At 50.2% G+C, this 19,245-nt stretch overlaps 1 protein-coding gene across 6 annotated transcripts in view; it reads left to right on the plus strand.

The window, feature by feature from the left end:
• Window positions 1-513: 513 nt before the first annotated feature.
• Window positions 514-19,245, plus strand: part of RALGAPB (Ral GTPase activating protein non-catalytic subunit beta) — a 72,377-nt gene continuing 53,645 nt past the window's right edge. For all 6 annotated transcript variants that reach the window (XR_014185404.1, XM_082065413.1, XM_082065414.1 and 3 more), the window contains exons 1-5: window positions 514-670; window positions 8,724-8,936; window positions 9,575-9,777; window positions 13,855-14,018; window positions 14,659-14,845. Coding sequence is in view for 5 of the 6 variants with exons in the window: in XM_082065413.1 (XP_081921539.1) it covers window positions 8,754-8,936; window positions 9,575-9,777; window positions 13,855-14,018; window positions 14,659-14,845 (737 nt within the window). In the remaining variant the exon portion in view is untranslated. The remainder of the gene's footprint in view (window positions 671-8,723; window positions 8,937-9,574; window positions 9,778-13,854; window positions 14,019-14,658; window positions 14,846-19,245) is intronic.

Below are 19,245 nucleotides of genomic sequence, written 5' to 3' on the forward strand. Positions count from 1 at the left end.
AGGGCAGACGGGACCCCCGCGCACCCCAGAGACCTCTCGGCCTCCCGGAGCCCCCGGCAGTGGGGATGGCGGGAGGGGCACAGAGCCCGGCGCTGCCCGAGGGCTCAAACCGGACGGGGGTCGACAGCGGCTCTGCTGTGCGCGGCTGCTGCCCCGGGCCCGCTGCGGGGTGCCGGGAGCGCTGCGGGGTGCCGGGAGCGCTGCGGGCCTGCCCGGAGCCGAGGGGCGCAGCGCCAGGGGAGAAACGGGAGAAGGCGAAGCGAGAACCGCGGGGAGGGGCTGTGCGGGGAGGGCGGGCTGTGCGGGGAGGGCGGGCTGTGCGCGGCCCCTTTAAGCGGAAGCGCACGGCGTCGGCGACAGGCGGGGCTGTAGTGCACCCGCGCACGCGCGCAGCCTTTTTCCGCGACTTATTCGGCGCAGCCGGCGGAGCGGCCGCGGCCTTGGGGAGGAGTTGGGCTACAGCGCGGTCGCGCGCATGCGCAGAGCGCGCCGGGCCTGGCCGCTCGCCGTGCGCTTTGTGGTGCTGCCGGAAGTGGCGGCGGGGAGCGGCGCTGAGCGGAGCGGCGTCTCCCCTGTGTCGCCTCGGCCGCCGCGGGCACCATGGAGCTGGTGGCCTGAGGGCGGAGCGGCCGGCCCTGCCCCGACATGCCCGCCGGGCCCTTCGGCGCAGGTAAGGCGGCCCGGGCCTTCCCGCCGCGGCGCTGCCCGCGCTCGGCCTGCTCCTGCCGCCGGCGGGGCCTGTGGTGGCGGGCGCCGCCCGGGACTCTGCCGCGGTGAGCGCGGCGCCCGGGGCCGGGCCTGCGGGCCGGGCTGCACCGGGCGGGGCCGCGCTTACCCCGGCGGCTCCCGCGGTCGCCTCGGGCAGCTGCCGGGGCCCGGCCGGTGCCGCGGAGCCGCTGCAGGGCGGGCGGGAGCGGCCCTGGGGAGCCCCCTCGCACCGGCCCGCGGCCCTGCGGTCCTTGTCGGCCTGTGCTCTGGCCCCGGCCCCGGGGGCCGGTTTTGAGCCGCGTTTCGGGTCCCCGAAACGAGCGTGAAGTGTCATCCCGGTCTGTGAGCCCTTCCCCTCTGTGCTTCTCCTCAGGGAGGCTGAAGTTGTTGTCGCTGTTTCCCTGCAGACTTCTTTACAAATAACGTGGTGGTGCCTTGTGTTCGTGGCTGCAGGCCTCCTGGGCTTTGCCATGATTCTGCTTTCCTCTGCTTGTTTTTCATCTCATTGGATCTCCAGGGCCTGCGGGCAGTAGCTCAGGTTTCTTTTGGAAGGTGCAGAACAGCAGGACAAGCGCAGTGGGGCTCATTGCCCCGGTTAAGAGCTCCATCGGCTCCAGGAGATCCCTGCCTGCTGGTGCAGTTTGTAGAGTTGCACAAGGAGCTGCACTGAGGTAGATGTGTAAATGTAAAATAAACTCTTGAGTAAAAAATCTTCTCAGTCTGGGTCAGGGAAGTGCACAGTTTTGTGGTGGAGTTCATCACGTGTTTCTTGGCACTGGTGGGGGGTGTGAAAACTCTTTACATTCTCAGATGACCTGCCTGGAAGGTAATTTTTGAACCCCTTTTAAAGATGCGAAGGATATTGAGAAGCAAAGTAGTACTGATGTCTGAGAGCAGAGTAATAGCCAAACCGCGCAGAACTGACGGATATTTTTTCCTTTCTTATGGCTCTGTTAATCTTTAGATATTACAGTATGTGGTTTTTAGGCAGCTGCCTTCTCTGTGGCTGGTGTCCTGCCTCCTGCTCTGGGGAGGCCGGTGCCCAGTGCGGCTGTTGGGACCAGCATGGCAGTGGGGTCTCTCGGTGCTGGGGAGGGTGAGACCCGAGCCCTGGGGCTTAATTGGCACCTTCCATTTGAGGCCCAGTCTTCTCCGTGTCAGATTCATGTGGTATCTTCTGCTGCAGTTAGGTGGAAAAGTCAGACAACTTCATCTTCCCTGTGCAAGTGGACCTGTGATTCTTCTCTCTCCTCGGCACTATGGCTGAATGGCCTGGGAAAGGATGACACGAGTTCCTATTTTCTCTGTTCCTGATCTCTTATCTCTTCCTGCCTTGAATGTAGCCTTTTTTTGTTTCTTTTCATTTAATAGTAAACCTGACATGCATCTTTGCTTTTTCCTTAACAAAATACTGACTTAACAAAACAGCAACTTTCTGCTGATATTTCTCTCAGATGGGTCTTCTGTTTGACTCTTGCTCTGTTTATTTTTCACCTGCCATCTGCTCTGCCCGTTGTCCTCTCCACACGGTGTGTGCCCGCGGCAGAGCCTGCCTGTGGGATGGGAGCTGCTGGGAGGGGTCTCTGCCTCAGCCCCGGTGGGCTTAATACAGGAGGTGCTGTGCTAGTCTTGGCAAGACCGAAGTCGCTCTCCAGCATGAACTTGGAAGGCGGAGGGGCACCGGTGTAAAGCTGGGTCAGTTTTTTATGCTCAGGATGCCGTTAGGCCGCAGCTGGCTGGAAAAATTGCTCAAAACCTCTTTGGTACGTGATCCAGGGAAGGCTGGTTGTGGTAAGATGGCTTTCTGGCAGTAAACCATGGCCTCTAGAGAGCAGAGGTCGGTACTCTTGGTGTAGGAGGGGTTGTGTTAGAGAGAGGAGTTACCTGTTTTCTGTGAAATACGAAGCATGACTAATATCCCAGAATTTTTTTGTGTCGACCTTTTATGCTGATGCTTCTCTGGTTTGGGCTGTCTTAGGTCTTCAGCCTTCCTTGGGCATCTCTCTGCTGCTGGTCTTTGCATCTACTATATTTCACTGAAATATTAACAACAATTGCCTCTGCTCTGCTTTTTTGCCTCTGGTAAAACCCAAGCAGCATCCATTTTTGGGACAGCTTGTTTTTGTGCTTGAAGTGCTTTTGCATTGTAGGTAAACATTTCATTTTGCATATGAGGCTGCTAAGCATGAAGGGCTAAAGGCTCCTGTTGGCTCCTGTTTGCTCCCGGCAGCCCCTCGCTCAGCACACGCTTTCTGCAGAGCTGCCTCGTGCCCCAGGGCTGGTTCCCTGACCACACGGCCCAGAACCTCACTCTGCTTCAGCCTCTGAGCTCCTGCGTATTCCTTCAAAGTAGCTGCAGAATGTGCGTCTGTTATTTAGTTGGGTAATTCTCACTGTCTAACTTTATGGATCCAGGAGTTTAAATATTTTGGCTGCAGCTCTTCGTATTAAGTCTTCAGGGACTGGAAATAGAACTTAAATATCTTTATTTTTGGAGTTTTATGGACAGTGTTCATGAGCTGAGGCTCTTTAGTCTGAAATGCTGAAACATCCATTTTCAGTGGTTTAAATGGTGATCGCGACTAAAGTTTCTAAGCTGAAATGGATCTGGAGGGAATATATTGAAACCCAAATTATTTACCACCCTAAGGAATATTGGAATTATATTCAGTTTCATAGTAGATGTTAAATATTTTAACTTCACATCTCTTGGTTGTCCTATCAGTGTCAATGTTATCCATTTATTTCCAGAGCTATGTGTGAGAATCTGGGGATGTTTTATTTAGTGCAGCCTCCAGGAACACAAACACCACCCCTTTCCAAACCGGAGAGTGTGTCAAACTGCTTGGTGAACTTCAGGGGTTTGTTAATTCCTTTCCCACCCCTCCTCTTGATTAGGCTGCCTGTCATTTTGAGAGTCCTTAGTGATTTGAACCTCAATAAGACATATGTTTATGTGAAATAAGAATATTGAGCTGCACGAAACTTGGGAGATGTTATTTGGAACAGCGAGAGTGCTTTTTTGAAGCTGAAATGCAGAAGCATTGCAAAAAGAGAAGTAAAAATCAGGGTATGCTGTTTGAGTGGTGTGACAGTCGCATCTTTTTTCCTCCAGTTTGCTGTTGCTGTTTAAGTATTGTGATAAATACAGCATCTTCTGAGGGAGGGAGTTCTGCTTCTGTGAAGCATTAGGTGCCTTTTTGTCTAAAGCAAGTTACAGAACTGTCAGTGTGTTGGATCTGTGGAAACCGAACGTGGTAAGACACAGTTGTGTGGAGAGAGGTACCATCCCTTTTTAGCTTATATCCAGTTATAAGAAGCTGCATAGTAGATGAGTTTAACTCTACCCCGTCCTAACAGATGGCAGCAATTTCCAATTCAAATGGCAGCTGAAGCAGAGTCTTAAATGAAAAGTAACTCATAGTCCTTGCAAATAAAACCTTCTTACTGCTAAATGTAGGGGGTGAATAAATCAATACCGTGGGAAATCCCACCTCAAAGGGGGTTTACATCTGAAGCAATTACTCGTGTCAGTATTCCTTGTCTATTGGTAAGATTAACAGAAGATTTCTGTTGTGGCAAGACCAAAGGAAACCTTGAATATTGATAAGATACATTAAATTAAGACCGTTAAATTTATGTAGGAAGGTCAGGCAGCAGGCTGGGTGTATGTGGCACCAGAGGCTGTGGTTCCCCCTCCTTGCTGCTAAAGCTCTCTTAAACATGGCTTGTTCTATCTGTCCGGTACCTTTGGGGATGCTGCTCCCCTCACAAGTGTGGAAGAGTCACCCAAAAGAGCTTTGCATCTCTGCTTCAGCTCGTCAGGGAGCTGCGGCCGGGCAGGTGGCTGCGTCTTCCCATTGCCTTGCCCTCGCACAATGAGGGTTGTCCAAAACGCAGCAGAACTTGGGCATCCCTGTCCTCTCTGGTGGCTTTTGTCTTGTCAACGAGGAAGCTCGTGCACAGGCACTGCCTCCAGTCTGCGCGTGCTGTGCAGCACTTCAGTGCTTCTGGAAGCGTGTGTGTGGCGGGGCAGCTGCAGTCGCTGTGCTGCAGCCAGCAGCCCGGAGCTGTTCCTGCCGGGCTGGAGTGCAGCAATGGAAAGTACACGCTGCTTTATCAGTTATAATCAGTTTCTTTAAACTGGCGCTCCTCAAATGGTGTTCTGCGCTGCTGTAATGAACCGAGTGTCAAATGGGAGGGATGGAGAGTGCCTTTGCCCTTTCCTCGTGGTGAGCAGCAATGGCAGGGGCAGGGGAAGGGACACGCTGCTCTGGGTACAGCCAGCGCTGGGGCCTGCGGGAGGAAGGGGAGGCCTTGCCAAGTGGGTGATATTTCACTTCTCTCCCTCCTCCTTCCACTCAACACGAGCTGGAGACTAAGGCAACATTCAGGTGGGACTGAAAGGGGAGGATAAAGAGGCCCCGTGGCTGTGGGATATCAAAGACAGCAATAGGGAAAACCAGGTAATAAAGTTAAGCAGTGACGGAAGCCATCACCAAGGGTAGTGGGGCATGTTCATTTTGTTGGCCTGTGTGTTTTTTTTGGTAGCATTGTGACTTCTCAGTGTGCCAAGACACCGTTGTTTTCCTCGAAGCCGGAGGTTTTGCCTGCAGTGGCACTCACGTTCCGCTGCACGGTCCCCAGAGGACACCGAAGGCCTGGAGGGTGGAGGGGACATGCTTCCCGCAGGCTGTGGTGCTCAGATTAATTGGCTCTCAGATCAGCACACGTGATTGCTGCCTCAAACCAGGAAGGATGTAGTTTGGAAAAGCAAGACCTTGCTGCCTCACCTTCCCTCCTCCCTTGAAGGGAATCCTCAGGCTTTTTACATTGGTTTTGAGTGTAAATAAACACTTGCAGAGTCAGCTAAATAGGCAGACCTGTAAGAAAGTGTATTTCCAGGCCTGGCTTCTTGTTTGGTTTTGGGCCAAGGAATATCTAAAGGGGGCATTCAAAACATTCCCTGTATAACTAACTGGCTTCCCAAATGTGCCAGCTAAGTGTAGCTGGCAAAGGGTCGTCGGGGAGCCGTTAGATCAGCTTGAGCTGATCTAAGCTGCGGCTGTTGAACACTCCTCGCTTTTCCCCAGTGCCGACCCGGTTTTCCTTGTTCCATTGTTCACGTGGTCAGCTGGCTCAGAGAGCTGATAACAGACTAACAGACGGCGGTGGCAGGAGAGGAGGAAAGAGGGAGACGGTGCTGCCGGCTGAGGCTGCTGCGGTGCCACTGCTGAGACAGCGGTTGCAATGTGGCGGTGAGTGGGTACCAACCCGCTGCTGCCAGAGTGGGTACCAACCTGCTCCTTTGTGTTGGTGCAGATGTTCATCTCACCTGTGGGAGATCAGATCTTGATCCAGCTCAAAGCCATCTCAGCAGACAAACCTTTGTCTCCTGCCCCTCTGCTCTGCCCTGGGGAGACCACACCTGGAATATTGTGTCCAGATGTGGCCCCTCAGTTCCAGCAGGACAGGGAACTGCTGGAGAGAGTCCAGCGCAGCCACCAAGATGCTGGAGGGAGTGGAGCATCTCCCATGTGAGGAAAGGCTGAGGGAGCTGGGGCTCTGGAGCTGGACAAGAGGAGACTGAGGGGGGACTCATTCCTGGGGATCAAGATGGAAAGGGGGAGCGTCAGGAGGATGGAGCCAGGCTCTTCTCGGTGACAACCAGTGACAGGACAAGGGGCAATGGGTGCAAACTGGAACACAGGAGGTTCCACTTGAATATGAGAAGCAACTTCTTCCTGGTGAGGGTGGCAGAGCCTGGCCCAGGCTGCTCAGGGGAGTTGTGGAGTCTCCTTCTGTGCAGACATTCCAACCCGCCTGGACACCTTCCTGTGTAACCTCATCTGGGTGTTCCTGCTCCATGGGGGGATTGCACTGGATGAGCTTTCCAGGGCCCTTCCAACCCCTGACATTCTGGGATTCTGTGATTTGTGCTGGCTTTCCAAGTGGTTTGATGCAGAAGTCCAAACTGGCCACGCAGGGCAGATCAGTTGCCCAGTGCTGCTGGCAAGGCTGGATGCCCGAGGCTGTCTGTCTGAGGCTGGCTGTCCATCTGTCCCCTGCTGGGCTCTGCGCTGCCCATGGCTCCTGGCCCTGCCATTCCCCGGCCTCGGCTCTGCCCCACAGGCCGCTGTTGTGCGTGGGCCGATGGGGTAGCACGTGCTGCTGGTCTCTGTGCAGAAGGGCATCTCTGCGTGCTGCTGGGCGAGGGCTGTCTGAGATTGACTGTGAAGCACGGCTTAACTTTTGTTGCTTCTAATCTACCTTTTTTGGTTGTGCTTTCACAAAAATGCCAAAAAAACCCCAACCAACAAAACAAAAACACACGCCAAAACCCCCAACCAAGCAGAACCATCACCACCACCACCAGAAAAAAACCCAAACAAAACCCCAAACAAACAAAACCCCCCAAACCAACTACAAAATGAACAAGCAAAAAACCACCACTGCAAAAATCTGGTCAGTTCACTGTCCGCTTGGCTCCCTGAGCCGGCTCAGTCTGTAAACAGGGAAAACGCACAACTGCAGCAGTGCTGGGAGTGCTGATGAAAGGAGAACTCTTTCCCCTGCTTAGTTCTGAGAGAGCTGCCCGAGAAACTCTCTGGCTTTTCTATCCTGAATCTTTGGGGCAAATCAAGATTGGGGAGTGATGTGTGTGTGTTGACTTTACAAGGGTTTCAAATGCATTAGGGTGTGCATATCCTAAGGCTGTAGATTGGTGCCTGTGTACAACGTTATAGTGAAACTCCGAAGTGATACCGGGTTGAAGTTAGTGATGCACCAAGGCTCAGCCGGTCCTGGAGTCACTTCAGGTACAGTGCGCTCTTCAGCAGTCACTCAGATTTTTCGCCTCCCTGTTTGAGCAGTGCATGCTGTAGGAGACATACTGTATGGATGTAGAAAGAGCCTGACTTCTTGTCTTCTGAGATAACTAAGATTTTCCTGACAGTTTCTTGGTTTGTATTTTTACCTACTAGTGAGCTGAAAAAGGGAACAAGGTGTGAATTGGAGCCATTGCTTATATCCTAGAATCACCAAATGGTTTGGTTTGGAAAGGACCTTAAAGCTCATCTAGTTCCACCGTCCTCCATGTGCAGGGACACCTTCCAGCAGCCCAGGTTGCTCAGAGCCCATCCAGCCCAGCCCTGGACACTCAGGGCTGGGGATCCAGAGCTGCTCTGGGCAGTCTGTGCCACGGCTCACAGCTCACGGGGAAGAACTTCTTCCTAATGTCTGACCTAAACCTCCCCTCTTTCAGTTTAAAGCCCTTACCCTTTGTCCTATTGCTACACACCCTTGTAAAAAGTCCCTCTCCAGCTTTCCTGTAGGTCCCCTTTGGGTACTGGAAGGCTCCTCACCCATCCCCATGGGGAGCTCTGTGCTGGTCATAGAGGGTGACACCCCCTGCTTGTCTCCCCTGCCTGTCCTTCCTAAAGAGCCGGAATCCTTCCATTCCGACCCTCCAGGCACTGGAGCCATCCCACCGTGTCTCCACCATGCCAGGATGGTCAGAGCCCCGCAGGTGTGCGCACATCTCCAGCTCCTCTGCTTTATTCCCCGTGCTATGTGTGTTTGCACAGAGGCACTGACGTTGGGCCCCAAGGCAGCGGAGGCGCTGGCTGGAGTGGCTGGAATTGCTTTGTGCTGCTCCTGCCGAGCCGGGTCCTGCTGCAGGCCCTGCACCTCTGCTGGCACTGGCATCAGACTGGGAGGAGTGGGGTGCATTGCGGTTTCAAATAGAACAGTTCTATAAGGATTTTGTTCATCTTTTTAGCCGAAGATGTCATGTAAGGAAGAGCGTCTTTCCTACAATGTGATGCAAAGCAGAAGTGTGAGGTGGAGTCACTGCTCAAGTTGAAGTGTCTCAAAACAACCAAACCAAAACAAAAACCAACCAGCTGTTGGGCTGTTTTCTAGGTCTTCAAATATATGACACAGATGCAGCCTCAGACTTGTGATGGACATTTCTACTAATTATGTGTCTTTCATTTTGTTCTTCCTTGCCCCAGGTGTTGTTTGGACTGTAGCATAGAGGCACTATGTACTCGGAGTGGAGGTCCTTGCATCTCGTCATTCAGAATGATCAGGGTAACACCAGTGTGCTTCACAGCTATCCTGAGAATGTGGGGAGAGAAGTGGCGAACGCAGTGGTGCGTCCTCTTGGACAAGCTTTAATTGCATCATCCGTTGGAAGTGAGAGTTTATTGAAAACAGACAAAGAAGTAAGTGCATTTCCTTAGAGGTCATAGTTTCCCTCATGCTAGAGTGACAGAGATTTTCTGTAGTCTCCTTTATTTTTCTCCCTTTAATAGTCCAAGTTTTGTGAAGTGTGCTATATTTTTATGTTAATAATCTACATAAGGCTTCTATTAACAGCTAGCTCATAGAACAGTGTACTTCACCACCTCGTAGGTGTTTATTTGAGCTGCTGTACCAGGAAGTTCAGGCTAAAGGAAAAAAAAAGGCAATTTAGCACTTAACACAGAAAACCTTCCTAATTACCTCTGTTATTGAAGCAACAGTATGTGATTTTTTAAAAAATGCTTTGTATAATACAAGTATTTACTAGAATTTGAAGATCTTCCATTACCCCATTACGGCTCTTGTGTGTTCTAAAGAGTTCTCTGTACAGGTTGGACAAAAGAGATTCAGGATTTAGAGTGTTCTGCCATTTATTCATAATCTTCATGATGTCATGACATACAAATGAATAACGTGGTGTTTTCTTGTAGTACATGTTAAATAGAACAGCCTGTACCATGTAACTCCTGTTATTTCGTTGAGTTGGAGCCGCTGTGCTCTGACCACTGCTTACTTGCTCATATTTGTTTTGAATGACTCCTGCTTTGTGTTCGATCAGGTAAAATGGACTATGGAGGTGGTTTGCTATGGACTGACCCTCCCTCTGGATGGCGATACTGTGAAATACTGTGTCGATGTGTACACAGATTGGATTATGGCTCTTGTGTTACCTAAGGACTCCATTCCTTTACCAGTGATTAAGGAACCAAACCTTTACGTTCAAAGCATTCTCAAACATCTCCAAAACCTCTTTGTACCAAGGTGAGTGTCAGGACTGGGGTGCTCGGGAGGCTCAGTTGTTTGAAGCCGTAGGCAACAGGTGACCTGTCAGAGGGGCCTGCTGAGCCATGGGGGCTCTTGATTAAAACACGACCACTATTGTTCCAACATTGGTGCCACTCCAAACCTGGTTTTGTAATTTCCAGTAGCAAACTGAGTTGTTGCTGCTGTCTTTAGATAATAAGAATTAAAGATCATTCCTAGACTTGAACAGTTACTGTTCTAAGAACTTCAAGAACTGTCTCTCTTGGACTGGTGGGCAGAGGGGAAGGTTAAATAGCATCACAGCGTGACCACGTGCTTGGTGTTGTGTAGAACTGAGAGAATTAAGAGCACATCATGGCAGCGTTGTGCTTTGTTTACTCAAGACTCGACCACATTTCTCATGTGCTGGAGGGTCTTGCAGGAAGTGGCTGCTTTGTCCTGCATCTCGCTGCCTGTTAAATGGGCGCGATGATCCTGTCTTTTGCTGGGAATTTGGAGGAGTGCTTGCTGTCTGACAGCCTGGTGTTGCACAAGACATCCTTGGATGATCTTGTTCATGTTTCACAGTCTTGGACAAAGTTATATTGTCAGAGTGCTCAAACATCATCCTTTGTTTATCATTCATGACAAGTTTACCTGCTGCTGTTGAACACATGTGTCAGAGGAGATTATTTAATGGTGCCCTGTCAAACAGCACTTAAATATTAGCTACCTGCAATCACTTCAAAGCAATGCTTAGTATATAAGTACCAGATCATTTGCTTTTATCAGTATTTGTCATGTATCGAGGCAAGTGACCCTCAAAGTGCTCTGCTGTACTTGGATCACTTAACGTTACCTGACGGCTTTGTGAATAAATGGTTTTGAATAGAAACTAATACAAATTCAGACGGGGAGTTCATTGGTATTAATTGATTACTTCAACATCTACCACCTAACCGTAATTGTCCTTGCTCGTAACTTGTAGTGAAAAAGGCATTTTAATTCCCATTAAAGGATGGTTGGGCCAATGGCACAAATGTGAGGAAAGCACGCTTCTGGGTTAGGCTTCTGTAGGAGGTTGTCTCTAAGCTTTACTACACGCAGAACAGAGACTTCTGTTCTAGTCAGGCAGCCTGTGTTCCCTTGGCACAGTAGAGGCTGAATTCTTCACTAGTGCATTGAACAGTTGTTGCTCTGCTCCCTCGCCTGCCCCAGCCGTCCCGGTTCCTGCGCGCTGTTGGCACGACCTGCCGTTCCACCTTTGTCTCCCAGCTTCATTGTTCATTGATGCTCGATGCAGGGTGGGAGACTGCACCTGATGGCTGGTGAACGAAATAATTAACATCCAGAGACTGGGAGGCCTCGAAAATCATCATTTTAAACATTTCTGTCCCCCCCTCCCCACCAGTATAACGAGTCTATTGTTTTTCTTTCAAAAGCCTCAGAGATGTATCTGAAACACTGTAATTTAATGGCTGCTGCTGTCAACACTTGCTGTTCAAATCTCTCCTCTGTTGTCAAGAAAAAGAACTTAAAGTTCAAGGTTTGTCCTCCAGGGAGCTGCGTTCAGAATTCACTCCAGCAACAGGAAGGCATTCTGTGATGGAAACTCAGCGCAGAGCTGAGCTGTGCACACCTTGCTTGAGTGGAAGCAAAGGGTCATGTTCTTATGTGTCTGTGCAGGGGAAGAGGAGGATAATTTCTGGTCTTACCCGGTTGATGCAGGTTGCTGGTGCTGCTGGGCTCCAGTCGAACGCTTGCCCAGCAGCTCTTGCCGCAACCTGCATTGAACCTTCTCCTGGAGAAACCTTCAGTTCTTGTGTTGTAAATACTAAGCCTTTTTTATAAGCCCGTGTCCCATGGAGCGCTGTGATTAAAAGAGCTTCCTTCCTCATCCTGGTTTCCTGGAAATGAGGCAGCTGTTGGTTTGGCTACTCAGTGGTGGCCCAGAGTTGTGGTGAGGCTTTCAGACCCTGAGGAGGACGTATCGTGGAGGTGTGGAGTGGAGCAGTTCAACTGAAATAGCATCTCAGGAACACGTATACACCAAATTCAAAGCAGGTGTGTATAGATCATTCCAGTCGGAGTGCTCAGCTGAATCAAATGTTTACATGCACAGTCCTTGAAATAGTCCGGTGCTGAAAACTAAGAGCAGTGGAAGCTGAGTGAGGCGAGTTGCCGTTCCTCTGTGTGCCGGGCTGGCAGGGGATGCTTCCATCCTTCCCTCCAGCACTCACGTCCTGTCTGCCCCGATGAAATGAACACTTGTCAATGTATTGGAGCAGCCCACAGGCAACCCCCAGGCTTTCTGTCTCTAGCAACCCTACAGTATTCAGGAAGCTTTGCAGATTACCCAAGTGGTAGCAGTAGTTACTGCTGTCAGATAAAGTTTCAGTGCTGCAAACCCTTGTTGGAAGCCCAGAGAGAAAATATGAGAACTCTCTGCCCCTGCCTCCCCTCCCCAGGAGACTGAGGTACATACTGGGGTCTTCTGTGCAACTCAATGTCTGGAATTGCTTGAGACCATGGAACGTGTGACTGTCCAATCTCATGTGAAATCATGAGAACAATTCTTGTTGCAAACGAGCGTGGGAAGCAAAAGGCCAGGTTTGTAGAAATCGCAACATGAGTCTGCAAAATGCTGCAGCCATCGTGTGCCGCTCAGTTGACTCTGTGGACAAGAGGATGGACGGGGACTTTGGAGTTGCTGTTACAGGATGAGCTCAGCAACGTCCTGTTAGTCACCTTGCACGTGGTGCTCCTGCATGTCAGCCCCCTTTTTATGGGTTCCCTAAAGTATTAGGGAAACAAGCCTTGAAACAGGCTTTGAGACTTTAAACCTGACAGGATTAAGAATATCTTTTGATTAAAATATCCGCTGTGTTGTGGCTCAGGGAAAGAACAGCGCTATAGCCAGGGCCGGGTGCTGACCTCTTGAATTGTAACTAGGAGGCTGCAATTTTGCATTAGATATTATCTTGTCTCTTTGCAATCTTGTTCCCAGTACTGTAACATGACATTTATTCTAGCAAGATAAGAGTTGTTAGTATTTTTAAAGCGTGTCTCTCAATAAGTGATCTCTACAAAAAGCAGCTCTCTGTCTAGTGGATCCGCATGTTCCTGAGATGCTTCCTGTGCAACATGACGTGTGGGTTATACCACATTGAAAGTGTTCGGTAGGAACCTGGTAACTACTTAGTAGTCCCGTGGAAGGTAGTTTTTATTTTTTGGCATTCCTTCAGTAAGTGGTAGGAGGGATGCGGAAACAGTGTACAAGTTGACATACGGCTTGCATATGTTGTGTGCTCTACTATGCAATGTCCTCTTTCACCCTTTCATCCTGGGCTTCCTCAGCTTTGCTGCCCGGTGTCCTCAGATCCTGTCCAGAACATTTCCTGTTACTATTTTGTAGTGGTTCTGCCCCATCCAAACTGGCTGATGGGAGGAGAACATGATGCGTTGTGCTGCTTCTGCAGCACCTCCTGTTGAGTGGCTCAGCAGTGAGCGTGGAACTGCTTGTTAATACACGGAAAATCCTGATAATATCAACTTGTTCCCTTCCCTACTTATCGTCTTCCTTTAGTCTGGTTTTCCTATTTTATGACACTTTTCTGGGTTGTGGTGTTTTGTTTGTTTTTTCTAAATCTAAGGAATTTTGGGTAAGAGTTGGTTCTACATTTGGAAGCAAGAAGAGAACTAGGAAGAGTTTAAATTAGTTTGCTGTCAATATTTTCTCCCAATTTTGCCACTTTCCTTCTGAATTACGTATGTAGCAATTAATGATGTCTCATCTATGTTCTCATTGTTTGGTCTAAGATATGTTCCGCTGGGATAATGGCCTGTGCTTGCTCTGTGGCAGTGTGTTCTGTGTCATGTAGAGAAGAGTGTTACGGGACTTCTTGTCCTCACTAAGGCAGGGTTGGGATGCTTAGAGACAGAGTGAGCGTGCACAGAAGCATATTAGCTCATGTTCTTGGCTCTTGTTCAATAATATTGATGTTTCCTCTGGTAATTGCTCAAAGTTCAGATTATTGTACTCATCACTTTATAGTTCTTTTTCAGAGACTCAAGTTTTGTTGTCTTCCCTTGCAGGCCAGACCCAGGATCTAGTCAGATTAGATTGTGCTTGCAGGTTTTGAAAGCTGTCCAGAAACTGGCTCGCGAATCAACGACTATGGCAAGAGAAACCTGGGAAGTTTTGTTGTTATTTCTTCTCCAGATCAATGACACTCTTCTGGCAGCTCCAACTGTGCAAGGTTCGTGTTCAACTTCCATTTGGTTCAATTACTGGAAAGACTTTGGCTCTGCGTGATGTTGAGCCGCGAGGGGAACGGGAGGGAAGCTGGTTAAAAGCTCTTAATGGCCACCAGAGCACGAGAGCTCACTCCTGATTCTGCTGCAGTGCTCTGAAATAGAGCATTGTCCCAAAAGGTGGAACGATTTGGAGCTGAGTTTTCCAAACTGTATTTCTGCAGAACAGTGACGGTACAGGAACAGGTGAACCGTTTCGGACAGTGTTGTTCCTTATTTGTTTCACCGAAACCCCTATGTGTCTCACTGTTTGGCCTTCTGCTGGAAAATAATGGTGTCAGTTTATACCTATTGAAAAAAAATACATCCATAGATGGATAGAGTGCAATGGAAGGTTGCCAAAGATCAGTGAATTTTCAGTATCCCTTAGCGGCACACTTATGTGGCTGGGCTTTATGTATTATGTTTGGTCTTGTAAAAAGGCTAATTGGTTGTAGGAAGCAATCAGGAATCATTCAAATGAAAAGTTATGAAAAAAGTGGACTTATATATCTTCACACACTTAAACTAGATACTGTTTGTGGAGATACTGGAAGTTATTTAGATAAAACACTCACCGAAGGCATGCTTTGTTTCCATTATAAGGTGGCATTGCTGAGAATCTGGCTGAAAAACTAATTGGCGTGCTGTTTGAGGTGTGGTTACTGGCTTGCACGCGGTGCTTTCCAACACCACCGTACTGGAAAACTGCCAAAGAGATGGTGGCCAACTGGCGACATCACCCCGCAGTGGTGGAGCAGTGGAGCAAGGTCATCTGCGCCCTTACCTCCAGGTAGGAGAAACGCCGAGGAGATAAACACATGTGTGCGGGGATGATCGTGCTTCTATGTGTTTTTCTCTGGAGTTGCTTATTTGTGGAATGCGCAGCAATCCAAAAGCGAGCAAGCAAAACAAAACCAGAGACCTTGCTCTGTCCTTGGCTTTTACTGTTTGTGTGTGCAAGCGAAGATCTGAATGGGATCGTCTCTGCTGTGGTGTCACCTCAGCACCTCTCTGATATTTAGCACTTTGCAGTGCATGTGTATTAATCTCCAGCACTGTGACTCTTCGTGTCCCATTAGGAACGAGTCACACCTCTTAGTGTGGCATTATGTTCTGTGCGCTTAATGACAGTCGCCACCACAATTCCCAGGTGCTTGTTGCTGTCACGCTGCTGTGTGCAGTGCAGGGAGTCTCGATCCCCCAGCGCTGGGGGAGAGAGTCGTGGTCAATGGGGCAGAGTCCAGTTGAGGCCTGTATCTAGTGCAGTGCCTCAGGGGGCAGTACTGGGGCCTGTATTATTCAATATATTAATCAGTTATTTGGATGAGGGACTAGAGTGCACTATCAGCAAGTTTGCTGCTGACACCAAGCTGGGAGGAGTGGGTCCAGATGGGATGCACCCGCGGGTGCTGAGGGAGCTGGCTGATGTCATTGCTGGACCGCTCTCCATCATCTTTGCCAAGTCTTGGGGGACGGGAGAGGTGCCTGAGGACTGGAGGAAAGCAAATGTCACTCCAGTCTTCAAAAAGGGCAAGAAGGAGGACCTGGGTAACTATAGACCGGTCAGCCTCACCTCCATCCCTGGGAAAGTAATGGAACGACTTATCCTTGGTGCCATCTCAAGGCATATCAGGGATAAGAGGGTCATTAGGGGCAGTCAACATGGCTTCACCAAGGGGAAGTCGTGCTTGACCAACCTCATTGACTTTTATGAAGATATAGCGAGGTGGATAGATGATGGCAGAGCGGTGGACGTGATCTACCTTGACTTCAGTAAAGCATTTGACACAGTCTCCCACAGCATCCTCACAGCTGAACTGAGGGAGTGCGGTCTGGATGACCGGGTAGTGAGGTGACTGCGAACTGGCTGAAGGGAAGAAGCCAGAGAGTCGTGGTCAATGGGGCAGAGTCCAGTTGAGGCCTGGATCTAGTGCAGTGCCTCAGGCGTCGGTGCTGGGTCCAGTACTGTTCAATATATTCATCAATGACTTGGATGAGGGACTAGAGTGCACTATCAGCAAGTTTGCTGCTGACACCAAGCTGGGAGGAGTGGCTGACACTGGAAGCTGTGCTGCCATCAGAGACCTGGACAGCCTGGAGAGTTGGGCGGGGAAAAATTGAATGAAATAGAACAAGGGCAAGTGTAGAGTCTTGAGTCTGGGCAGGAACAAGCCCAGGTTCCAGTATAAGTTGGGGAGTGACCTATTAGAGAGCAGCGTAGGATCCTGGGGACAGCAGGATGACCATGAGCCAGCAGTGGGCCCTTGTGGCCAGGAAGCCAATGGTACCTGGGGTGGGTTAGAAGAGGGTGGTCAGTAGGTCAGAGAGGTTCTCCTGCCCCTCTGCTCTGCCCTGGGGAGACCACACCTGGAATCTTGTGTCCAGTTGTGGCCCCTCAGTTCCAGCAGGACAGGGAACTGCTGGAGAGAGTCCAGCGCAGCCACCAAGATGCTGAAGGGAGTGGAGCATCTCCCGTGTGAGGAAAGGCTGAGGGAGCTGGGGCTCTGGAGCTGGACAAGAGGACACTGAGGGGGGACTCATTCATGGGGATCAAGATGGAAAGGGGGAGTGTCAGGAGGATGGAGCCAGGCTCTTCTGGGTGACAACCAATGACAGGAAAAGGGGCAGTGGGTGCAAACTGGAACACAGGAGGTTCCACTTGAATATGAGAAGAAACTTCTTCCCGGTGAGGGTGGCAGAGCCTGGCCCAGGCTGCCCAGGGGGGTTGTGGAGTCTCCTTCTCTGCAGACATTCCAACCCGCCTGGACACCTTCCTGTGTAACCTCATCTGGGTGTTCCTGCTCCATGGGGGGATTGCACTGGATGAGCTTTCCAGGTCCCTTCCAACCCCTGACACTCTGGGATTCTGTGATTCTGTGGGCTCTGTGAAGTCTTTCAGGACAGATCTCAGCCTCTCGGAGGAAATATGTCAGTTAATTGGTGAGGAGCAGGGGTCTGGGTCTCCTGAGACTTCAGTAACTGTTTTGATGACAGTTCAAAGCCATATTCAAATTGCTGCACTGTGAAAAATTCAAGAGTAGGCTGTTCTGCAGGGGTTTGTTTTCACTCAGAAACTTCTGCTTTTGAATTACTTGTCGAAATTCCAAGCGGGATAGATTTTTGCAGGTTATGCAGCTACTTGTAAAACCTGTGGGAAATAAAACTGCAATACAAGTTCTGCCTGTTTCCCACGCTATTTCTTTAGCTATTTTTAGTTCATTAGATGCAGCGTTGCATAACGGAAAAGATTTTATGATTCACTGATCTGAAAAGAACAGCTCTGCCTCAAAACGCACATTGGTGTTGTGCTCCATGCACAATACCCACGCTTCACCTTCCGCTGTTGACTAACAGTTGTGTTGATGTGTAGTGATTTGCAGGTCTTCTGTGATGTTGGAGTCAGTGTTCAATAATTTTGGTTGACGCCTAATACATAGAAAGCTGGACTCCTCTGGGGCTCGCTTTAAGTTCAGTGGTATTTTTAGCTGCACTTTTAATACTTCATTGAAGCTCCAGCTTAACAGTTAGTGTTGTTTTAGTCAACAGTTTTCTCAACTGGGTTATTAGCAATAAGCTGAAAGTGAACATCTCAACTTATGGAGAAAATTATGTTTGGAAATCTGTACACAAATGCAGTGTTAATCTGCATCCACGGCTATGACTCCATAGCAGGCTGAAAGGCGGGTCTGTCTTGTGTTGCCCCACCAGTAGATACTGCTTTTACCCATCTGAGGTGCTTGAAGTCGATTTGAACTGCCTCGGATGTGTGGATTACAATTTCTTTCTGTTTTTCAGTTGTTCTTGAAAATGTCCCAAATCTCAGTCCAGATTCAGCCATGTTCCTTGCAATTCTCATTTCTTGCAGCCCCTAAGGGCAGAGCTGTGCCGCGGTGCAGTCTGTGCAGAGCAGGGATCACAGAATCCCAGAATGTCAGGGGTTGAAGGGCCCTGGAAAGCTCATCCAGTGCAATCCCCCCATGGAGCAGGAACACCCAGCTGAGGTTACACAGGAAGGTGTCCAGGCGGGTTGGAATGTCTGCACAGAAGGAGACTCCACAACCCCCCTGGGCAGCCTGGGCCAGGCTCTGCCACCCTCACCAGGAACAAGTTTCTTCTCATATTCAAGTGGAACCTCCTGTGTTCCAGTTTGCACCCATTGCCCCTTGTCCTGTCACTGGTTGTCACCCAGAAGAGCCTGGCTCCATCCTCCTGACACTCCCCCTTTCCATCTTGATCCCCATGAATGAGTCCCCCCTCAGTGTCCTCTTGTCCAGCTCCAGAGCCCCAGCTCCCTCAGCCTTTCCTCACACGGGAGATGGATGGTGAGGGGCTGGAGCACAAGTGTGATGGAGCGGCTGAGGGACCTGGGGGGTTCAGCTGGAGAACAGGAGCTGAGGGGAGACCTTCTGATCTCTCAACTGCCTGAAAGGAGCTTGGAGCCAGGGGGGTCGGGCTCTGCTCCCCAGGAACAAGCGCCAGGAGCAGAGGAAACAGCCTCAAGTTGCACCAGGGGAGGTTGAGGTTGGATGTGGGGAACAATTTCTTCCCCAAAGGGCTGTGGGGCATTGGAACAGGCTGCCCATGGCAGTGCTGGAGTCACCATCCCTGGAGGGGTTGAATAGACATGGAGATGAGTTAGTTTATGGTTGGACTCTTTGATCCAACAGGCCTGTCAGCCTGACCTCGGTGCCTGGCAGGGTTATGGAGCAGATCATCCTGAATGGAATCACACAGCACCTTCAGGATGGACAAGGGATCAGACCCAGCCAGCATGGGTTTAGGAGAGGCAGGTCCTGTCTGACCAACCTGATCTCCTTTTATGATCAGGTAACTCACCTGGTGGATGAGGGGAAAGCCGTGGATGTGGTCTATCTGGACTTCAGCAAGGCCTTTGACACTGTCTCCCATAATATACTCCTGCAAAAGCTGGTAGCCCATGGCTTGGACAAGTGCACTCTCTGCTGGGTTAAGAACTGGCTGGAGGGCCTGGCCCAGAGTGCTGGTGAATGGGGCTGCATCCAGCTGGCGGCCGGTCACTAGTGGTGTTCCCCAGGGGTCGGTGTTGGGTCCAGTCCTATTTAACATCTTTATTGATGATTTGGATGAAGGGATTGAGACCATCATCAGCAAATTTGCTGATGACACCAAGTTGGGAGGGAGTGTGGACCTGCTGGAAGGCAGGAGGGCTCT

Source organism: Streptopelia decaocto, assembly GCF_964273445.1.
Source record: "Streptopelia decaocto genome assembly, chromosome: 14".
In the NCBI taxonomy this organism is placed as follows: Eukaryota; Metazoa; Chordata; class Aves; order Columbiformes; family Columbidae; genus Streptopelia; species Streptopelia decaocto.